At 40.0% G+C, this 20159-nt stretch overlaps 1 protein-coding gene across 4 annotated transcripts in view; it reads left to right on the forward strand.

Moving 5' to 3' along the window:
- The window catches only part of ENOX1 (ecto-NOX disulfide-thiol exchanger 1), a 355324-nt gene that overhangs the window by 250017 nt on the left and 85148 nt on the right, over window positions 1–20159 (forward strand). For 3 of the 4 annotated variants that reach the window (XM_059839068.1, XM_059839069.1, XM_059839070.1), the window contains 3 exons: window positions 4712–4885; window positions 6586–6792; window positions 13417–13650. In XM_059839068.1, the coding sequence (XP_059695051.1) occupies window positions 4712–4885; window positions 6586–6792; window positions 13417–13650 (615 nt within the window). The remainder of the gene's footprint in view (window positions 1–4711; window positions 4886–6585; window positions 6793–13416; window positions 13651–20159) is intronic. The other variant, XM_059839071.1, reaches the window with a different exon arrangement.

Raw genomic sequence — 20159 nt, forward strand, 5'->3', positions numbered from 1 at the left:
GGCAGGAATAAACATCCTTGTTACCTGAGCACAGCAATAATGCGGCAAAAACATAAGGTGATTCAGACAGCAACTGCAGCAACTGTTGCCAAAGAAGGAAAGGAGAATAGTTCTACAAGATTATCTGGCTATTTTTATGGAAGACAAAGTTGTTCCTGCCCTTCCAAAATGGACCCTAATAAAAACATTTGTTTTACACTACTTACTGTGTTAGAATGTAGTTTTCATTGAAGGAATTTTATTGTTCATCTGGTTTTTTCAGACTCAGAGATTTCCTGTGAAATGTTTTGTTCTTTTATTCCACTTGAAAGAAAAAGAAGCTTTAAAAACTACTCCACATGTTCAAGGTTTTTCTTATTGTCTCTCTGACTGCCAATTCCAAATATTTGCTTTCCAGAGGTTTTTATTGTTCTCCACCATGCCAACTTCTTATCAGATGAAACAGGAATTAACTTGCTTTGCCAAATTTAGGCCTCTCCATTTCAAATTATTCTTTCTTCAAAATAGCGATGTTAAATACTTTTATTTTCCTGTACAAATGTGTGACTGTTCAAGCCTTTTGTCCAGTATGCACAAGGACTCTAACTTGATCAACATGTGCATTTGCATTCTTAAAGTTCTTTATGATCTCTGATTACTTTCCATTTTAATGATTTCATTTATTAATTCTTTATTAACATTTTTAAAAGAAAATTTTGTCTCTTTTTCTGGATTGTTTTAATATTTATAAACCCTTAGCTACCTGCATAAATATAAGTAGATCCATTTAAAAAGAATGTCATGGTTACTGAAAACATAAAATATTGCTTATTTAACTCTTCAGATGCATTGTTTATAAATGTAATATATATTTTGGTTTAGTGTAACATATTAAAGTCTACAGTATCTTAATAATCATATCTTTAAGGGGATCTGTTAAAAATTAATGCGTGGGACTGATTCCTATTTTTTGAAATCCTTGCATAACTGTTATCATTTTCTTTTATGCTGAAGACCAGCAATCTCACCAGTTAGTTCAACAGGAGTTGCCTCCACTGCTAAATTTGGTGTCCTGGCCCTGCTCCAGATAGGCATTTTGCCAGGACGTGGAGCAGACTGGAGTGGTGGTGGTGATGGATGATCATCCCTTGTTTCTAGACAAGAGCTATATATCCAACTTCTATTATTGCACCACTCAATAGCATTAATATAGTTAAACTTGGGATTCTTCTAGATCCTATCACAGATGTGGCAAATTTATTGACTTTCTTTTCCGGTGACTTTATCATTCTTTTTTCTCTGCACCTCAGAGTCCAGACCAGTATTTCCTCTGGACATCCCATCTATAGTCTCTTGTCATGGTTTGTCAGCAATATCCAGGTGGCATCCATCAGCTTCTCTGGAGATGCAAGCACCACCAGTCTCTTCTGGTTTCCAAACAAGAGCTTCACTCTTTAGAAATTCATCTGGATTTTCCATCATTGCAATGCATAATAGTAGTTTTTAGTTTTCAGAGAATGATTTTCTTTTCCTGGATGTTTGAGAGATGGTGCCTGTGCATCCTCTCAGTGCTCATGCTGTGGGTGAAATCATTTCATTCTCAGTTTAACACACTGGGAAAATGAAGCAACTGATTCAAGAGGACAGAGAATTTAAACCTGGTCGGGGTTAATATCTGTTCGTGCCTTCAGTAGTCTTGCTATTGACCTTAGCAGGGCTTGGATTAGCTCCTGCAAGATGTGGAATTAGATTTCAAGAATTATTGGCTGAGTCCTCTTCAGTATACCTCAGCACAATCACCTTCTGAAGGCACAGAGTCCCAGCACTCCTAGAAGGACATTCCATGAGTGTTGGACTGGACCCCAGCACTTTGCTCATGTTCTTATAGATTGATTCTAGTTGTAAAAGAAACTGATGACAAAGCCATGTACTTATTTAACACAGGCAAAGTTACTTACAAAGTCACATCTGCTTGGATATGCCAGGAATTAGTGGCAAATAATTTTCTTCGGCTTCATTCACAAACCTGTTCTGATTAGCATGCAGCCTAAAAGCTTTCCTCCCCATGCCCAGATTCCCAGTGTTTGTGGACATGAGTTTCCCTGTGGCCATCTCCCTTAGATTTGTTTTCTCTGTGGCTCCACCACTGCCAAAGGAAAATTCAGAAAACTGTACCTTATTGAAACCTGCCGTCTTTGCTCTGGGTGGGAACACGTGCCTGTGGTTTGGGCAGAGTTTGCTGTTATTTCATGTCTCTAGCCCTGGAGAAAAGTTGAAATGTATCTGGTGGATGTCTTAAGGACAGAACAACAAAAGCTAAATACACCTTGTGGTAGCACTTGACAGGTTATGACCTTTTTTCTTGGCTGTGACATGGGGCCTGAAAGGTACTTATGGGACAGGGAGAGCTTGGCCTTCTGTCCATCATCTTGTGCCTGTGCTTCAGAATGCTGCAGCTCTGCTGTGGATATTGGATTCAATGTGATATTTCATATCTGGCTGGGACTGTAGCAGACCCTACGCTTGTCCAGAGGGATGGACAAAATGCCTCATTTGGCATCTCCTGATGCCAGGAGAGGACTGGTATGGCACAGTGTGTTGTGTGCTAGTGTGGTGACCTGCTTTGCATGCCACTGAGCTCTATGGGATGTTTTAGCATTGAGTAACAAAGATGGAGGCCCACCCACAGCCAGAGTGTTCTGCACAGGGTGGTCTTCTGTGACTGTCAGAAGCCTGACTTGTAAAACTGAGATTAAGATTATTAGCATAGCCTAAGGACTTCTTTGAATTATGTGTTGCCCTTTCACCTCTAACTTCATTTCCCAGCATTCACCATGAATATTTAATATATGGCCACCACTGCATCCTGCAGAATAAACGACAGCCTCCAAGTTTCAAAGCTAAATCTGAAAAGCTATGCATATACATCGATACTGAAAAAAAAAGCATCACACCCAGAGCAAATCCTTTTTCAAAACCCATTTATTAAAAAAAGTAATGTAATATCATGACTTTTCATTAATACTAGTCTTCACTAAGCCTAAAGCAAATCCTTGCTTACTGTGCACTTGCTATGCTTGTTGTACAGGACTGCCTGAAGGTGGTGAAGGCTCACAGTCAGTGCGTGAAGAACAGGGAGCGTGCGGCTGAGACAGATATGAGCTCTTTTAGAGCAGTTCTCAGTCCTCAGTTGTCCTTCCTGGAGAATATGATTATGGATGTTTCACAGGAATAATAATGCTAATTTTCAGCCCCCACAGAGCATTTTACACCTGCAAAGTGCTATAAAAATGTGAGCTAATACTCGCCAGCAAGTGAGTATTGTTGTGCCTGTTTTGTAGATGCAGAAATAAAGATACAGAAAGGTCAGAGGGCTGACCCAGGGCCACATAGCTTCTCAGCTGCAGATTTAGGATGAAGAAACTGGTGTCTCTCTGGTCACATTTCATTAATCATGCTGCCTTTTTAAAATTAGCTCAAAGCTCATTTATATACACCTATATATATATATATATATATGTATATATTTATGCATAAAATGCTTGAGAAGGAGTTGCTTCCCTCTTCCCTTTTTGCTTCTTCAAAATAAACAAGCTCCTGAGCTACCAAACCCCATGTTTACACGTATCATTAAATACTTTCCAGTTTCTAGCCAGAAAACTCAGCAGAAAATCTGTAGAACACCAAAGTAACTCTCTTCTTTTAAATAATTGATGATGCCAAATAGCAGCAGTGTTATGCCAACAAAGAGATCGGTCTCTCAAAATATTTTATTCATTATGCCTCAAGAAACCCAAAGCCTTGTTTTTAGCGAAAGCGAATTTCAGAAGTTGGCTCTCGGTTCCTCTGAAACATCTGCTTATTACAATTCTTGGTGTTAAAGCACTGGTGCTCCCCGGTAAATCTTTCAGCTTTAAGTAATACGTATGGAAGTCTTGGCAAGGAGATCGGGAAGAAGAAAGAGAAATTCTTGCCAAATATTCATTTTACTTTATGAGGCTGTAGTGGTATATGTTAATAGTACATGTGTTGAGGTGAATCTACTAATCCGATTAAATAACAGGACAAGAAGGAATTTATTCCAAGGTTCAAAAATACTCCATTCTGTGCAGATGTAAATTTATATTCCAGGGTTAAATGGTTAGAAGTCTTGGCTAACTAGACATCTATAAAGCAGCCAGAAATGGATCTTTCTCTGTATTGTTTGTAAATCAAGGTCACTTATGTGAGAAGGCTATGTTGTAATAAATCTGTCTGACAATTAGATGGAGAGGACATATCAATGTTAAATTATATTCTTTTTATGCTTTGGGCAGAAAGCAGTGTAAACACCAGAGTAGCATTATGAATAGAAAATTGCAATCCAGATAATAACAGATATTCATGGTGCATGGTTTTACACGTTAATGTGCCGCATTTTACTCAGTCGTGTTAATATTTTAGATTATGTAACATTCCCCTCCTTATGCGTAGTTTATTTTTTTCACTGAGAATGCAGCTCCCTCCTCCTCATCCCCCTCCCCCTCTTCCTTTCCCTTTCTTTCTCCTCCTCCCTCTCTTCCCCTATTTCTGTGCCTTTTCCATTTTTCCTTTTCCCCTTCTCCTTATTCTCACAGTGATGCTTCTGAAACAAACAAGGAGAATGGACTTAAAGGGAAACTGCCTATACAAGAAAATTTTAACAGGTAGTTTCAAGATTTATAAGCCAGGATTTTATGTTCTATGCTTACAGATTCAATCTGTGTACCAGGCTTTGATCCAAGCCTTAGCATGATGACTGGAATCACTCCAATTAACCCAATGATACCAGGCATGGGGTTAGTGCCGCCACCACCACCAACAGATGTGCCTGTAGTCAAAGAAATAATTCACTGCAAAAGCTGCACACTCTTCCCTCCAAACCCAAGTAAGTGCATCTGAAGAAAGAATGTTACTTTCCTAAATACATTGCATGAATATTTTTCATCTAATAACAGTTATGCTTTATAATTATGGGCATGTGTAGTCTTTCCTTTTAAGGTCTATTCTGTGTGTAAAGCGTGGTATGGTATAAGTGCATCCTTATTCACCTCTGTAAGGTCACATAAAAAAACTATGAAGCTTGTACAAAAAAGAAAAATACCTAAAGAAAAGTAGCGCAGCCTAAAGATCTACACTTCTCATAGTATATACCTGTCTTTCCTGTATATCAGGGTGTCACAAAACATAAATCTTATATGGTGCTGTTCATCTCTGTGCCCCCCTTCAGGCGCCTGTAGTTAGATGGGACCGATCCAGGCTCGTGTCCCTGAACAGGGACTATGGGTACAGTACCTTGCACCCCAAACTGCCTCTCTACAGTTCCTTTTTGAGGTACATGGAGTGAAAGGGGGCTACAGCTTCTCCCCTGCCATTTTTCAAAAGGTTCAACATGGCAGATGAGTTCCTTTTTCTTTTTGAAAGCAGGGACCTGGTTCCTTCCTGTTTCTGCTGTGATTGTGCAAATGGAAAACTCTTCCCACTCAGATACCAGGCTCTGGTTTTGTGTGTTGGCCCCATCATACCAGTTTCAGAGCCATCATACCAGTGACTTTCACTATCACTGTGAAATGAAAGCGGTGAGCAAACATTCAAGTGCTCTGGATTTGCAGTGTATCCAGATCACAGTTTAATCAAACTGGTTATGTATGTGAGTATGTATGTGTATATATATATATGTACACTCTAAGGTTGCAACTTCCTTTACTGTGTCATATTAGTCATATTCATTCTTAGAGAATTACTTTCACTGTGTATAAACAAGGTGAAGTGTTATGATAGCTTTTATTTTTTATACGGCTTTCAAAAATTTAATAGGTTTTCCGATACAAGTGTGTATAAATTCTCTCTCTGTATCCATGAAGGTAGCATTTTTAGCTACTCCACCTCACGAGCACTTGTAAACAATGAGGTTATCCTTCCCCTGTGCTGCCGTCTGCTCCATTATCTGGCAACAAGACAAAACAGATAACCGGCGGAGTGTTTTCATCATGCTGTCACTTTGTTGTGTTTCCCACTTTGTTTTTCTGTTTGCTGTGCTCCTGTACTCTGAGACAGAAATGAAATTATGCTAATACCAGGGAAAGGTGTCCAGCCCAAGTGCACAGGATGTACACAGCATGGGCTTGCTCACAGCCCACACACATGGTGAGCATAGCGAGTGATGGATATGAGCCAGAGATGGTGCAGTTCAGGCTTTGAATGCACTGCACTAGAGCCTGAGATCTGTGCTCAGGGTCCAATCAGTTGCAGAAGCTCCTCTGCTTTGAAACAGAATATTTTTCTGGTCTTTGTGTGGCTGTACAGGGAAGAGAAAAACCCTTTTAGGCCACACTGTCTGTCCTGGAGAACAACCTGCAGTGGCAGGAATAAATGTTTGAAGTGCCACCTGAAGCTTGAAAGGGTTTAGATTCAAGTAATCAATTTTGGATAATCACTGCAATATTCAATTATTTTGCTTGTCCCTCTCTTCTGCCTCTACACTATGTCAGGTAGCTGTTGCTACCCAGAACTGATTAAAGGGGTGAATAGAGCCAATGGATCAAAAGACAAATTTTGTATTCCAATGTGATTTCTGTTTTGACTTAGATCTTCCACCACCTTCAACAAGAGAGAGACCTCCTGGGTGTAAAACAGTGTTCGTTGGAGGATTACCAGAAAACGCAACGGAGGAAATTATTCAGGAAGTCTTTGAGCAGTGTGGAGATATAACAGCAATTCGGAAAAGCAAGAAGAATTTTTGTCATATCCGTTTTGCAGAGGAGTTCATGGTTGATAAAGCCATTTACCTTTCTGGTACTTCACATTCTTTAATGGATTTTCCTTGCTTCTCATTTGTATTTTGTGATGCTAATGCTTGCTTATTTTCTTAGCTTTTATCTCAGCAAGTCTTTCTTGAACTCAGTGGCTGGAGCAAGTGGCAAGGGGCAATTCTGTTATTTCTCCCTGTCTGCCAAGACTCACACATGGTGTTGTATGTTACTTACCCGGGAGCAATTTCCTGCCATCCCACAACAATGCAACAGATCCTGAAATTCACTACAGAACAGTCTTTTTTTTCGATTTACACAGGTTTATATAGTTTTGCTCACAGGTTGTGGAAAGAGGAGGGCACCAGGCCAGGAACTCTGCTGTTTTCCAGTGCCAATTTTTCTGATAGGCTGGCAATTTCACTGGCATATTTTTATAGATTTGTGGTGCAGCCTGAATAAATTCTGTCTTTATGCATGCATGTATTCAGCTACTGCATGGGTTAGATTCTGAGCCCCATCTGTAGGCTACGTCTGTTGCCTCCCATGACAATGAGTGCTGCAGAAATTACAGGGTGTAAAATTTCAGATTCTCTTTATTTTTCCAACAAAGGAACAGACAAAAAAACCCAAAACAAAACAAAAAAACAAGGAAACAACCCCCTCCTCCCCCAGTCTCTAATTTACAGGGGAAAAAATAAAAAAAAGATGAAAACCAAGTCTCCTTTCACATTTTTTGCCTTGTGACTATCAGTGTCCTCTTAAGCTTAATTTTCATCATTTGAGGACTGACTTGCTAAACAAGTCCTTTTTCACCTTAGTGAAAAAGTGCAGTGGGTGACCTACAGTGCATATGAGTTGGCTCACATGCACTGTATTTATTTGTCTGCACTCCACAGGCTTGTTCATCCATCTTTCTGGTTCCTGGAGAGACTCAAAAGCACTGTTTTGGCTGACAATTGTAGTGTAACACTTTCAACCCATAGGTAATGTGTTCTTGAATAAACAGGATCCGGGGAGTGCTCCTTAGCCAGGACAAGCTTACACAAACTGGCTCACTAACACAAACTCTGTCTTAGGTGACCTCAAATCACCCACTGGGACCATCCTTTTGAGCCTGGGAGAGAATTAACAACCCAAGACTCTTCTTTGAGCTCCCACCCTGACCATCTTCTGTTTAGCAATAAGGACAGAATCTCAGCATCCTGTAGGTGTCCATAGGAAGCTCCCCCAGCTGGAAATAAGCTCTCTCTCAAATCACCATTAACTATATAAAAATAAAGAGAAAGAAAGAGAGAAAGAGAAATAGAGAAAGAAAGAAAGAAAGAAAGAAAGAAAGAAAGAAAGAAAGAAAGAAAGAAAGAAAGAAAGAAAGAAAGCCTGCCTCTCAACTTTTGAAATACGTCATCAGGAAAAAGCTAGCTCCTTTGTTTGTCAAAGGTTTTCCTTAGGGTTTTTAGGTTGTTTGAGGTTTATTTTCATAAGCTGGCTGCTTGCTTTAAATACCTGTTTGAAGAACTACAGAAAATAATGAGTTTTATGGGGTCTATTTAAAGATTTCTTTGAAATATTTCTATATTTTCAGGTTTATACCAGATCTTTATTCCTTTCCAGATTTTTTCCTTTTTTTTTTTTTTTTATTTTCACTTCAGTTCTTCTGACCCCTCCTCCCCCATCCTCTCTTCCTGTTTTCCATGCTTCTCATTTATTTGTTTATTCATGTCACTTCCAAAATGCTGTAGATCATTGCAGCAGATAAGAGGCATCACAAGCAGTAGCACATTTACCAGCTTCCAACTCCTGTTTAGGGGACCCTAGTAACAGAACAGAAGAGGGGCACACCAGATGCAGTTGGAGCTGGTGTTACTGTATAATAATAAAGAAAACAGTGGCAAAAAGGAGAGCAAAGAAAAGCTTAAAAATATGCAGCTGCCACCCTGGGCCAGAAGCAGTGTTCCTCTAGCTCAGTTTCATGCTTCTCAGCAGCACCAGAGTGCTCACTCAGAAGACAGGACATGAGTAGAAATGGAGGTGAAAGATTCCTTTCCTCATTCTTTCTAATTCTGAATTTTCTGCAGATTTAATTCCAAGTTCCTGGAGCATCATTCCTTCTTCTGTTTCCTTCCATAACAATCATGCTGCTGCCTGTGCCTCCTCTTACATCTGCTTTGCAGCCTCCCCTCCCATCCGTGTTTTCCTCCCCTCTTTTCATTCTTCCAAGGTGTTGTACCTATTGTCTCCAGCTAGACAAGGGAAAGAACCAGTGCAACTGACAGGGATGAGAAAGAAATGCAGGAACACTCTGTAGGCAAGTTCCACTTTTTTACCAAGGCTGCTGATTGGTGCAGATGAAACTTGAAGCACTGGCTGTCCCCCACCACTACCAGGGAGGTGGGGCACTAGGCAGGGGCATGTTTTCCTCCGACTGAAATACAGGGTGGGAGGTTTACCAGTCTTTATTCCATTCTCAAACATAATATATTCTGAAATTGTGGGAACAAAGCATATTTTTGAGGCATTTTATTTTCCCTGTAAGAGACAAAAGAGATGTACAAATATAATATGTGTGTTATATTAGGGGAAAGTCATGCCTTTGATATTTCTGGTATAATGATAATTTTGTCTACCTAATCAGTTTTATCTATCTACCCCATCTAATCTCATCAAGTTTTGCATTTATCCCATGCTTATCATCAGAATAGAGCAAGTGATTACAAAATCCATCAAGCAGTTTAATCACTGGGTTTTTTTTTTCCTTTGTACTCCCAAGTAAACGTGTATGAAAAGGGAAACTGGAAGATGGGTAGAAGACTATGATAAGAATGTCGACCTAAGGAAGGCTAGATTTCATTTAACCTTTAAAGATCTATTTTGATCTCCTAAGGAAAAGACTTTCCAAAATCATACCAGCCCATGAGAAAGCTCTTTCTCAAAACTGTGTGTACTTTACTCTTTTGGCTGAAAATTCGGTAGCTCCTTCAAATATTGATGGCCCCAGATTTGAATATATGGGACAAACAGGTGTCTGGGGACAGACCTGTTTACACCCCAAAAGCCCATGTGTGCATTTTTCCTGTGCTGATATTTCCCCCTGTGGGTTTCCTTTCAGTACCATTTACTTGTTTTATTTTAAGTTCTCTCTGATCACCATTAACACTCTGATCTAGATCCCCAGTTAGCCCTCAGCTATTGGCTGGTGCCCAGTATAGCAACACTCAAAGGTAAGTCAAGCCATGGAGTTTGCACTAGACCTGTGATATGAAAATACTGTTTGATTTTTATTTAGCACTTTCATTAACTTTTCCTGTTTCTGCTCCTTTAAAGTGAAGATCTTGGCAAGTTCCCAAAGCCTTTTCGTCTTCCACTGTGTGCAAACCTGAAATTAAAAATGACAAGCCAGGCACAAAGTTAATGCTAGCTGCAGCCCTGAGCAAAGAGATGGGGAAAAAAAATTCATTGCCCATGCATGAAGGGGAGGCAGTGCCAGGTGTTTCTCTTATACATTCAAACACCCTCAAACATCAATAGGGAGACATGGTATTGAAAAACCAAGCCTCCCAGCTGCCTTGAGGCTCAAAATTTCCAGCACAGATGGCTGCGTGAGGATTTCATGTACAAAATAGAGACTGCCTGTTGTGCATGCAGAGTCTTTCTGGTTATCAAACCATCAAGGAGTCTGTTCTTCATTGGCCAGGTCATTGGTCCTATAGTGTCTGAGAGCCCAGTGTATGAAGGTGCAAGAAACCATCCTAGAGGCATTTGTTGTTTTTGTTAAGGGAAAGATTCCAAACTGTGACCATTCTGATCTGACTTTGAAGCTAACCCTGCTCTGGACTAGGTGATTTCCAAGGTCCCCTCTTCCTAGGTTATTCTAAGTATCTATTCTGGTGGAAATCACTTGGATGGCTGACCACCTTCAGTCTTTAAACAAGCAGTCATATTATTTTAGTGTGATTCATGGTAAATTTCCAAAATTTGGTAATTTGGTTTCCCAAAGGGAACCATTTGTACAGTGCTACTGCAATGTACAATGTTCAAGTTTTTTCCCATTTACTTCAAAAATGAGGGCCACTTTACTACAACTCAGCTTTGCCAGTACACACAAAACCTATAGATGCACAGTCCTTTTCATTAGCTCTTTATTCAGCTTATGTGAGGGGCCTTGAAGCCCACAAGAGCTTTGCCTTCTGCAGTGCTGTATTTCTGTCTCTGCCCATAACTATTGTGCTCCCGCCAATGGAGGTGAATGACGGCGGGGGGAGAGGAAGAGAGATTGAGTCTTCCTGGAAAGTGCAGCCCAGCTGGAAGATCTAATTTTAGGTTCACAAGACCTGGCACCTTGGCAGTGTCCTTTGCATTGCTGATAATGCTGTTCTGGCACAGAGGAAACACTCTGTGAGGAATGCAGCTGGCACGCCAAACTGGCGGGGAGCAGGGGGCTAACATTTGTCACAGTTATCAGGGTAGCTGCACCACTGACCCCTTTTGGCTAACTCCTTTGTGCCTACACCTCTGTGGATAAAACCATATAATTGCACCCTCATTAGTTCAGAGCCCAGTTCTGAAATGTCACCCACGCTTTTCTATTATTTCACACTGAATAGGGTGAATCTGTGACTCTTCCCTTCAGTGCCATGGGACTAGAGCTACATATATGGTCACAAAAAGCTTTTTGGGGGAAAGAGGTTTGCTTCTCTAAGCTAGAGAAAGCAAAGCCAAGAGGAATTTAAAATACTAAACAGTCCCCTCCTTTGCCACTCCTACAATATCCAGTTTTACTTCACCTTGAGCTCCTGAATCTTGGAGACAAGATTTGATAGGTTCCACTGGTAGGAACCTACCAAAACCATTCCTTGGTAAGGCAGTTTTTTATGCCTTCTGGTTTTGAAGGACCTCTGAAATGCTTACCTCAAGTTTTTCATCTTGGTTTGCACTCCTTGCTGGACAACGAAAGTCATATCTTTTCCTCACCTGCAGACTCCTTAGCTGAAATCCACAAGGTGTTTGAAAGGAAAATGTCAAATCAAAAGGCTTCCAGATTATTTTTTATTTGAAGGATCACTACATATATGGATATTTAATGTCTTTGAAGCTATTGTCTTGCATGTGCTGTAGTACAGAAAATCCCTTGTATTCATACAGCAGGATGTTTTTCCAGTAGTAAAACAAAGTATGCCTAGATACACATTTCTGCAAGGATGTGCTTAATCTACTACACAATTCCCAGCTTTACTATTCCTGGAGGAAGCTCAGAACTGAGTTTTAACTGTGGTGGTGAGGTGCTAAAGCTCTTAAAACCACAGGCAAACCACAAGACTGGAAGGTAGGTTCTCTTGGATTGCAGATCAAAAGCAGCAAACACCATTTTTATTAACATTTTGAACAGAAGTTTCCTCTCTCTGGAGTTATTATGCAGTGGTTGCAGTAGTGTGCATTTCTCAACAGCTTCCTGTGTACCAGCTCAGCACAGAATTCATCTCTGCAGCATCCTGTCATTTGAGAAATCTCTGCTGGGCTGTTGCATGTTGGCATGGAGAAATTAGAGCTATCCTGTGTAGACTGATTAATTTTACCCACATTTGAAGGCTCTGTTTGAAGCCTTGTACACAGTATTTTCTCACACTTTCTCTGAGTTGGCATTTTAAAGGTTAGATGAACTGCTCTGTGTATATATTTGTGCCTTAGAAATAAAACTTGGAAAAAAGACAGGTACCAAAATATGGCCATAAAAAGCTCCTCTTATAGCTTTGGCATGATTTTTTGACATCTGAGAGTAGTCAAAAGTTTTAGTTCAGAGCAGGACTGTTTAGTACTGCTGTGTAGACCTTAATTTAAAGCTTTGCAGTGTGCTAACTTGAGAATATGATACATTGACCAAATTATGAATATGCAGAATATCCCTAAAGATAAGGCGCAACAGGTTTCATTATTTGTTCTAAAAACAGTCTTGCAAATGCCTAATGAATCTGTTCCTACTTTAGAAATTACTTTAAGGAATGATGAACTCAATTAATTTGTAGGTGATTTATATTTGCTGCTAGATTATTTTCACTGGAGAATTTGAAAATAGTGGTTGCAATTGTAAAGTCTCAAAATTTGAGATCTGGCATCACTGTAGTTATGGAACCATCCTTTGTGGCACAGGAGTTTATGTAGCACAATTTCCACATTCACCTATAGTCAAGGCTTTTAGAAAATTCAGCCTTTCCCCATACTTCCAATTCCTTTGGCAGGGTGGAGAAAAACGCTAGACTGAGCATGATCTCAACAGGATCAGGGGAAGAAGGACTCCCCATTTAGACTAAAACAGATCTATTTTAAATATATAATTGGTTTTTGTCTGACTTCTGTGCTTTTAAAAGCTGGAAGCATCATGTGGAAAAATGACATATTTTGAGAGATTTCTAAACTGAAATGAAGGCTCCACACCTTAGGGTTGACTTCTCAGTTCATCTGCTACGGTGATAGGTGGTGCAGGAAATGGTGAAGAAAAATGAGCGAGTGGATTTTTATCTTCTTGTGAAAACATGGTGATTGATAGATATTGCATAGATATGTGGGAATCTGTTAATTTATATTTTTACCTGGCTGCACTTGAAAAGGGGGAAAAAATGAAGAGAAATTTGAGCAAATAAATCCTGCAACAGTTAGTTCTACTTGTTGATTTCAGGTTACCGCATGAGATTAGGATCTAGCACAGACAAAAAGGATTCAGGTCGCCTTCATGTTGATTTTGCTCAGGCAAGAGATGACTTTTATGAATGGGAATGCAAACAAAGAATGCTGGCCAGAGAAGAACGCCACAGACGTAAAATGGAAGAGGACAGACTGCGCCCTCCTTCACCTCCGGCAATAATGCATTATTCTGAACACGAAGCTGCTTTGCTGGCTGAAAAATTGAAAGGTAAGCAGCATTTGCTACTTCTCAGTTTATTATTACTTAAAAGCAGGAGCCATGCAGAGGCCAGAGCAACAAAGCCAGTTTCTCTTTGATGTGTTTCATTACTTGCCCTGTTAGCTTTCCCCCACTGAAATGGCTTTCTTTGCCATTTCTATGCCAATGGTAATGGCACCCACCCACCTGCTGGTAATGGATGACATCTGTCTATCTACCTGTGCTTTAACAGCTAAAACACTGCCTTCAGAATGCTACAGATGGGTTTTTTTCTGTTAAGTTGCTGCCATCATATATCTTGGAAACACTCTCACAGTAAGACAACCTGTTGCAAGCATCCTTCTTCACATGAAAGGCCTTATTCTTAAAATTACTTTAATCCTCAACATGTAGGTTACTCCATTACATGCACTTGACTGTCCCTGGCATTCAAATTGCTCTCATGAGCTGACACAACTTATCTCTGACACACACCATCCCTTCTTTCACTCCCTCTTTAGGGTTAGAACTACTTGTGCAGGATAGTGTCATGTTTAGGTATGTGTTTGCTTCCTTGTTTGTTTTTTTCTAGATATGTTTACTGAGTTATTATTTTTCAAGGGTACATTTCAAGGATTCATTTTATTTTAATAGCTAACATAAACAGTAAGAAGCAAAGAAATAAAGTTATTCATGGTAACAAAATTTAAAAGAAATATCTAGCAAACAACTCTTCACACTGCTTAGAGTTGTATTTATTTTCATCAAGTGTTTAGCAGTTGTGTTTGGCATTCTTTCCCCCATGATGGCCAAGCACATTGCTTAACTGTGTGCCAGGTCACAAGAAGCTGTGATTCTTGCCACTATTTCAGAATTAATGAGATTAGGCTTAGACTATCTAGCTGTCATCACACTGGGCTCTGTTCTAACTATGAAGCATGTTTGGGGAGCCGGAGAAGGACAGTGCAAAGTGTTTCCTCCTTGGAGCGTGGAGCAGAGATGCACCCTGCTGTCTCTCTGAGTACTGCATTGGTTGCTGTTAGTTGTTGCTACTACCTCAGTCAGTTACTAGTTTGACTGACTCTCATCCCCACCAGATACACTTCTCCATAAAATAATTCATCAATCTATCTGATAGATTGGTGAAATAACCCAGATGGGTTTATGGACCAGGAGAAAAGAAAACCTAATACAAGAAATTTTAATTCATACCTAGCTTCCAGTCCAGTTTTAGATCCATCTGGTTTTAGTTGAATATTTTAGGAGTTAATCCTTTGCAGGGAAGTTTTCTTTATGCAGTAAGGCCTACAGGTTTCCTGAACTAAACCAGAAAATGCAAGATGTCTGGACAATTTCTTCCATATGGCTAATCATTGCTTGGGGCAACTGAATGTGGGTTTTTGCAGGATGTTTAAGATGACTATATTTAGAAGGATTTTTCTTTTCATTATGGGAAGTTTCCATACTTAATTAAAATCTACTCCAAGCATTTATATCTTTGGTTCTCCTAAGGGAAATTTACCCGAACTTGACATATATGCTCAAGTTTAATATAAAAAATTTTTAGCACAATATAGACCAATACTATGTGCATTACTGTTTCTCCAGAAATAAACTTTCAGCAATTTAAGTCACTTGAAAAAAAAAATAAAAAAGGTAAGTTTATTTTTTTATTGGTTGAAAATCATTAAAATCCTGCAAAAGAATATATTGCAATTTTAAAAGTTCTGCTAATTAACAGTTGCCTTGCTGTGTGTGTTGTGAGATTAAAGACACCAGCCCTGGATCTGTACTGATAGGTGCGGGTGGAGAGTGCAGAAAAGACCCCTCTCTTCTTAGTGGGCATGAGCTGTGCCCTGTTCTAGGTAGTAAAGAAAGCAGAGTGGGCTTCAGTAGTTACACTGGTCTGCTTTCCTGTGGCATCACAGACAGTATCTGTAAAATGGTGGCGTTGAACTTTATGGGCTCCCTTGGGCAACGTGGAATCACCACATGAGCTCTTTGTGACATCCTAAAAAAAAGAAGTAAAGTAACAATAAAGAAAATTCTTCAGCTCTGGAAAGGGGCAGTTCATGCAATGGACTCATACAATCATTAAGGTTGGAAAAGACCTTGAAGATTGAGTCCAACCATCATCATACATTCACAATTTAAATGTGAAAGTAGTAAAATATATATATACACACATACACACATAGACATACGCATACACACTCACAGAGATGTGTAAAACTTGAAGTTAAAATCTCAGGTCTCTGTATGATCACCACATTTGTGCCGCTGCAAAAGCCTGGAGAATTCATCCTAAAGTAAAGAAGGATCACAATATGTCTGCACTTGTCAGGATTTAACTTGAAAGATTGTTCCTTCAGCAGATGCTCTGCAGTTGTTTTCTTAAGGAAGGTCATGACCTTGCTGTGGTGCCCACTTCAGAAAACTCCTGAGCTCTGTTGCCAGCTCATGAGACAGAGCTGCAGGTACCCAACATGCAGGTTTCAGCTCCTCCAGTGCCTCCAGAAGTTCACAGAGCAACACTAGCTAAAAAGCAAGGCAAAATAACTAAGCATATCTCAACCCAAGATACTGCTTTGCAACCACAGATGTAGATAACTTGGTCTGAATCCAAGCAACTTTTGTTGTCAAAATAACCTTGGAAATTCCTGACAGCAACGAAATCTTATGGTGAGCAGAGAAGAGTTAGACTTATCAGCCACTCCCCTAAAGTGGTCTAGATATTTACTGAGTCTGTAACAGAGGTCACAGTATCTCATGCTGCAAACTGCAGCATAAGGCTAAGAAATCATTGTTTTTGTGTAACAGACTTGTCTGGAAACTCTTGCCCCAGTGTTGCCAGCATATTCCTCTTCCTCCGATGTGCTGAAGTTACCTGCTACAGCAGTGACTGTGGGTGACAGCATACAGAGGAACTTTTGTGCCAGTTGGAAACAGAAGTTCATTGTGAATTTTCAGCCAGGTAGTCTCTACTGGTGTGGAGCTTCACAGAACCAAGGAACCAGTTCTTCAGTGCCTGGTGACTGGGGCTGGGAATCCACTGCATCTGAGGCCCCATATACATGAGGATTTATAATATACTCTCCATTCCCTATAGACTACCCTGAATCCCTTCATATCTGCAAAGAACTTGGTTTGAACACTTAATTTTTGCAGAAATTAAAGAAACCTATCAAACTATGGGCCAGTGGAATTTTCCACCACTTTGCAATTCAGTGTGTAGCAAACAATGTTTGTTTATGTGTATTTCCTTTTCCCTTTTGCCTTTTTCCTTCTTTTGTATTTATTAAAGTCTTCATTACTCCTGCAAATGAAGTCTTTCTTAACTCTCTCCTTGTTGGCAGTATGAACCATTCATGGCATTAGTATGAGCCTCAATTATCAAAATGAAATGAGCTCCAGCATTCCAACAAGATGAATAACATGAAGAGCATGAGATCCTTCTTACCTGTGTTTCCTTGAGAAAATACCTCAATAAATTCACAGATGTGAACTCTGGGAATCCAAGGTCGTTTACAATGAAGTGTAAATGTTATTTACCTCCTTAAACAGCCTTTGAAAATAGACCTTGAGTACTTGTTTTGACAAAACCAGCAGAGTATTGTGTCTTCTGCAATTACACTAGAAAAAAAGCGACTTTCACTTCTTCTGGTTCATTGCAGCGTTTGTGTGTGTCTTCGAGATTTTAATTCCTCAATGTTAAATCAGATGTGTTATTACTGCACAGCGGAATGTGTCGGTAGATATTTAGGTTCAAATTTGCATGCTCTGACATCTATTTTCCTGGGTGCATTATAAACAGTTAAGTGATGTGGTGCCCAGAACAAGACACAACTGGAGAGAGGCTGAACTTTTTAAGTGGAATGCTGCTCTGTCAGGTGCATTGGAACAAAACATTTTAATCTGTGCTTATGACATTTGCGTTTCAAAGCAGGATTTCAAAAATTATGGTTTTCTTAATTCAAGCATATCTGTACCTAATGGTATCATTTTCAGAGACCACTTCTTGCAAATAAGATCCTTTAAAACGCTACATATGTCTTATTTGCTGTGGGTAGCTAAATAGTCCTATCACTTAAAAAAGGTATCTCTTTATATCTGAATGTCTGGTTTTTTAAATATTTTGAGCAAAGGAGACATAAATATCTGAGAGTTAAATACAATACCCTGGAATTTACCTCCATTTTTAATATAGTGTTTCTTTGTGAGCATGGGGAAGTTATTCATAAGGTTTTTCATTTTAAGAAATATAATTTAAAAATTGAGAAGCTGCTTCTTTGCCAGGCACTGCATTATCCCCCGAAGAGAGCACAGATTGGAAATTTAAATAAATAGATGGCAGTTACAGTAGAATGAGGGATGTGCCTTGCACAAGACTCAGGTAACATCAAGCCTGACAATCTCAACTCTTGCACATCGTTTGAAATATAAACAACATTTAATTGCATGGGAGAGAGGATATTTCACTGAGAAGAAAAATAACACTGCTTTCAATATCACCCTGCACTTGGGAGCCAGACTAGTGGAGCACTAGAGAGACGGTGCAGTTGTGCAGAGAGGCAAGTCTCACCCAGAAAGGATCAAACTCAGTGCAGATCTACGTCAGATGGAGAGGCAAAGTGAGATCCTATGTACAAATCCAGTGAATGCCAGGTTTAAATGCTGAAATTCCAGGCTTTTTTTTAGCACAATTTTTTTTTTTTATTAGTGGTATATCAGGACAGAGCCCTGAAACAGACATGTTTCAACGCTTTAGCATCAAATCTGTTCCCTCACCCTTCCTGGTTTTAGATTATCATTTTCTCCTTCCTTCTTCCATATGCTGCTGACATCTGCTGTGGCACAATACATCTGGCTCCGAGAGCCTGGCACAGGGGCTGTGAGCAGGCACGGTGCGAGGGCACTTCTGTCTGCTGGCAGAAGAGCATAAGGTGGGTTCAGCTATCAGCAGCCTGGTAAGCCAATTCCCTGGGCACGTCCCTCCCAAAGCCTACAGGAGGCACACTCATTGCTTAGTACACTTCTAAAAGCATCCTCCCCTCACTTCAGCTGTATTGTATCAATTCAGATTTTGAGGTTTTAATATAAACCCACTGGATTAAATGTTCCACACTGGAAAATGACTCAAGTTAATTACTAAGAGTTGGGAAATGGCAGCTCGCTGATCTGAAAGTTTTTGGTGTGATTTTGAGAAATAGGGAGGAAACTCAATACCCTCATAATTACTTTTCATTGGAAATAATGGCAACAGCAGGAGAAGATAATGGATTTCTGTGTCTGACATGAAACACCCACCCCAGGAAGAATCTTCTATGATTTAATTTGAAAGAAAGAAAGAGTTTGATTATGTAGGGGGGAGAGACTATTTTTAAAAATATCTTTTAGTGAAAGTATAATTTTATTTTTATCAAATCTAGTGTCAGAGATTTGTTACATAACTGGAAAAGTTTCTTGGCTATAGTATGCAGTTAAGGCTATTTAAAAAATAGTAAGGTAGATATTAATCATTCTTTAAAAGAGCCCTTTGGCAGTAAGAATTTGTATTTCTTGATTCTTACTTGTTATGCAATGCCACTGGGTTAAAAATGTTATTAATCCCAAAAGTACTAGACTGATGTGTGTGATGCATGGCACAATTATATAAGGGATTTGAGCAGGAAAAAAAGAAGGTGAGGGTAGTAGACTGAAGAGTTGTGTTTCTAGGTCACTGACAGGCACTCAGTACAGAAGAAGCTCTTAAGCCAAGAGAAAAATAGGTTGTCATTTTGGCACCAGAAGTGATGTGTGCTGGGAAGAAAATTGTACCTGATACACAGGGGAGCTGGGCTGAGCCTGCTGATGAGAGAGGCTAGTGAGCCTTTTTTCTGACCTGATTCACCCACAGCAGTCACCTCCTAATGTTTATTCTCTTTTGTGATGAATTCAGTTTTTTCAATTTAGAAATCTTAGTTATAGTTTAATAAATTATCAAGTCAAAAGTCAGATTAAGAGTAACCTTGGCCATACATCCTCCCCTGGCTGCGGCTTTACGTAATGAAGAAGTTTGCATCCTGAACTGAACTGTGCCACTCTCCTGTTTGAACTGGGCCCAGTTTGGCAAACTGGAACTGGAGTCTGAGCAGCTGAGCAGCTCCAGGCAGACTGAGGGCAGTGTAACCATGAGCCAGGGGGTAGTGCTGAGCGTGGGGATGAGTCAGGGAACACATCTTCCCATGGCGCTGCTGCAGTTGACAGAGGACGGGCTGCTAATCAGAGGCAACAGACAGACATATCCCACCACTCTTGTCCTTTCTCTGCCTGCCCTGCAGCACAGTCATGCTCAGCGCTCTCAAGAACACCTTCAGGAGGTGTTGGTTAATTGGGTTTCTGCTGGTCAGGGCAGAACTTGGCATAAAGGTGTACCTGCCCCTTCCCATCTTACAGAGGGGCCAGAGAACAATGAGATCATTAATGCTCCCCAAAACATAGGCAAACAGCACAGGAGCTTTCTAGGTGTAGTCACTGGAGTAAAGTCCAACTCTGTCTTT

This window comes from Haemorhous mexicanus, chromosome 2 (assembly GCF_027477595.1).
Source record: "Haemorhous mexicanus isolate bHaeMex1 chromosome 2, bHaeMex1.pri, whole genome shotgun sequence".
Classification (NCBI taxonomy): Eukaryota; Metazoa; Chordata; class Aves; order Passeriformes; family Fringillidae; genus Haemorhous; species Haemorhous mexicanus.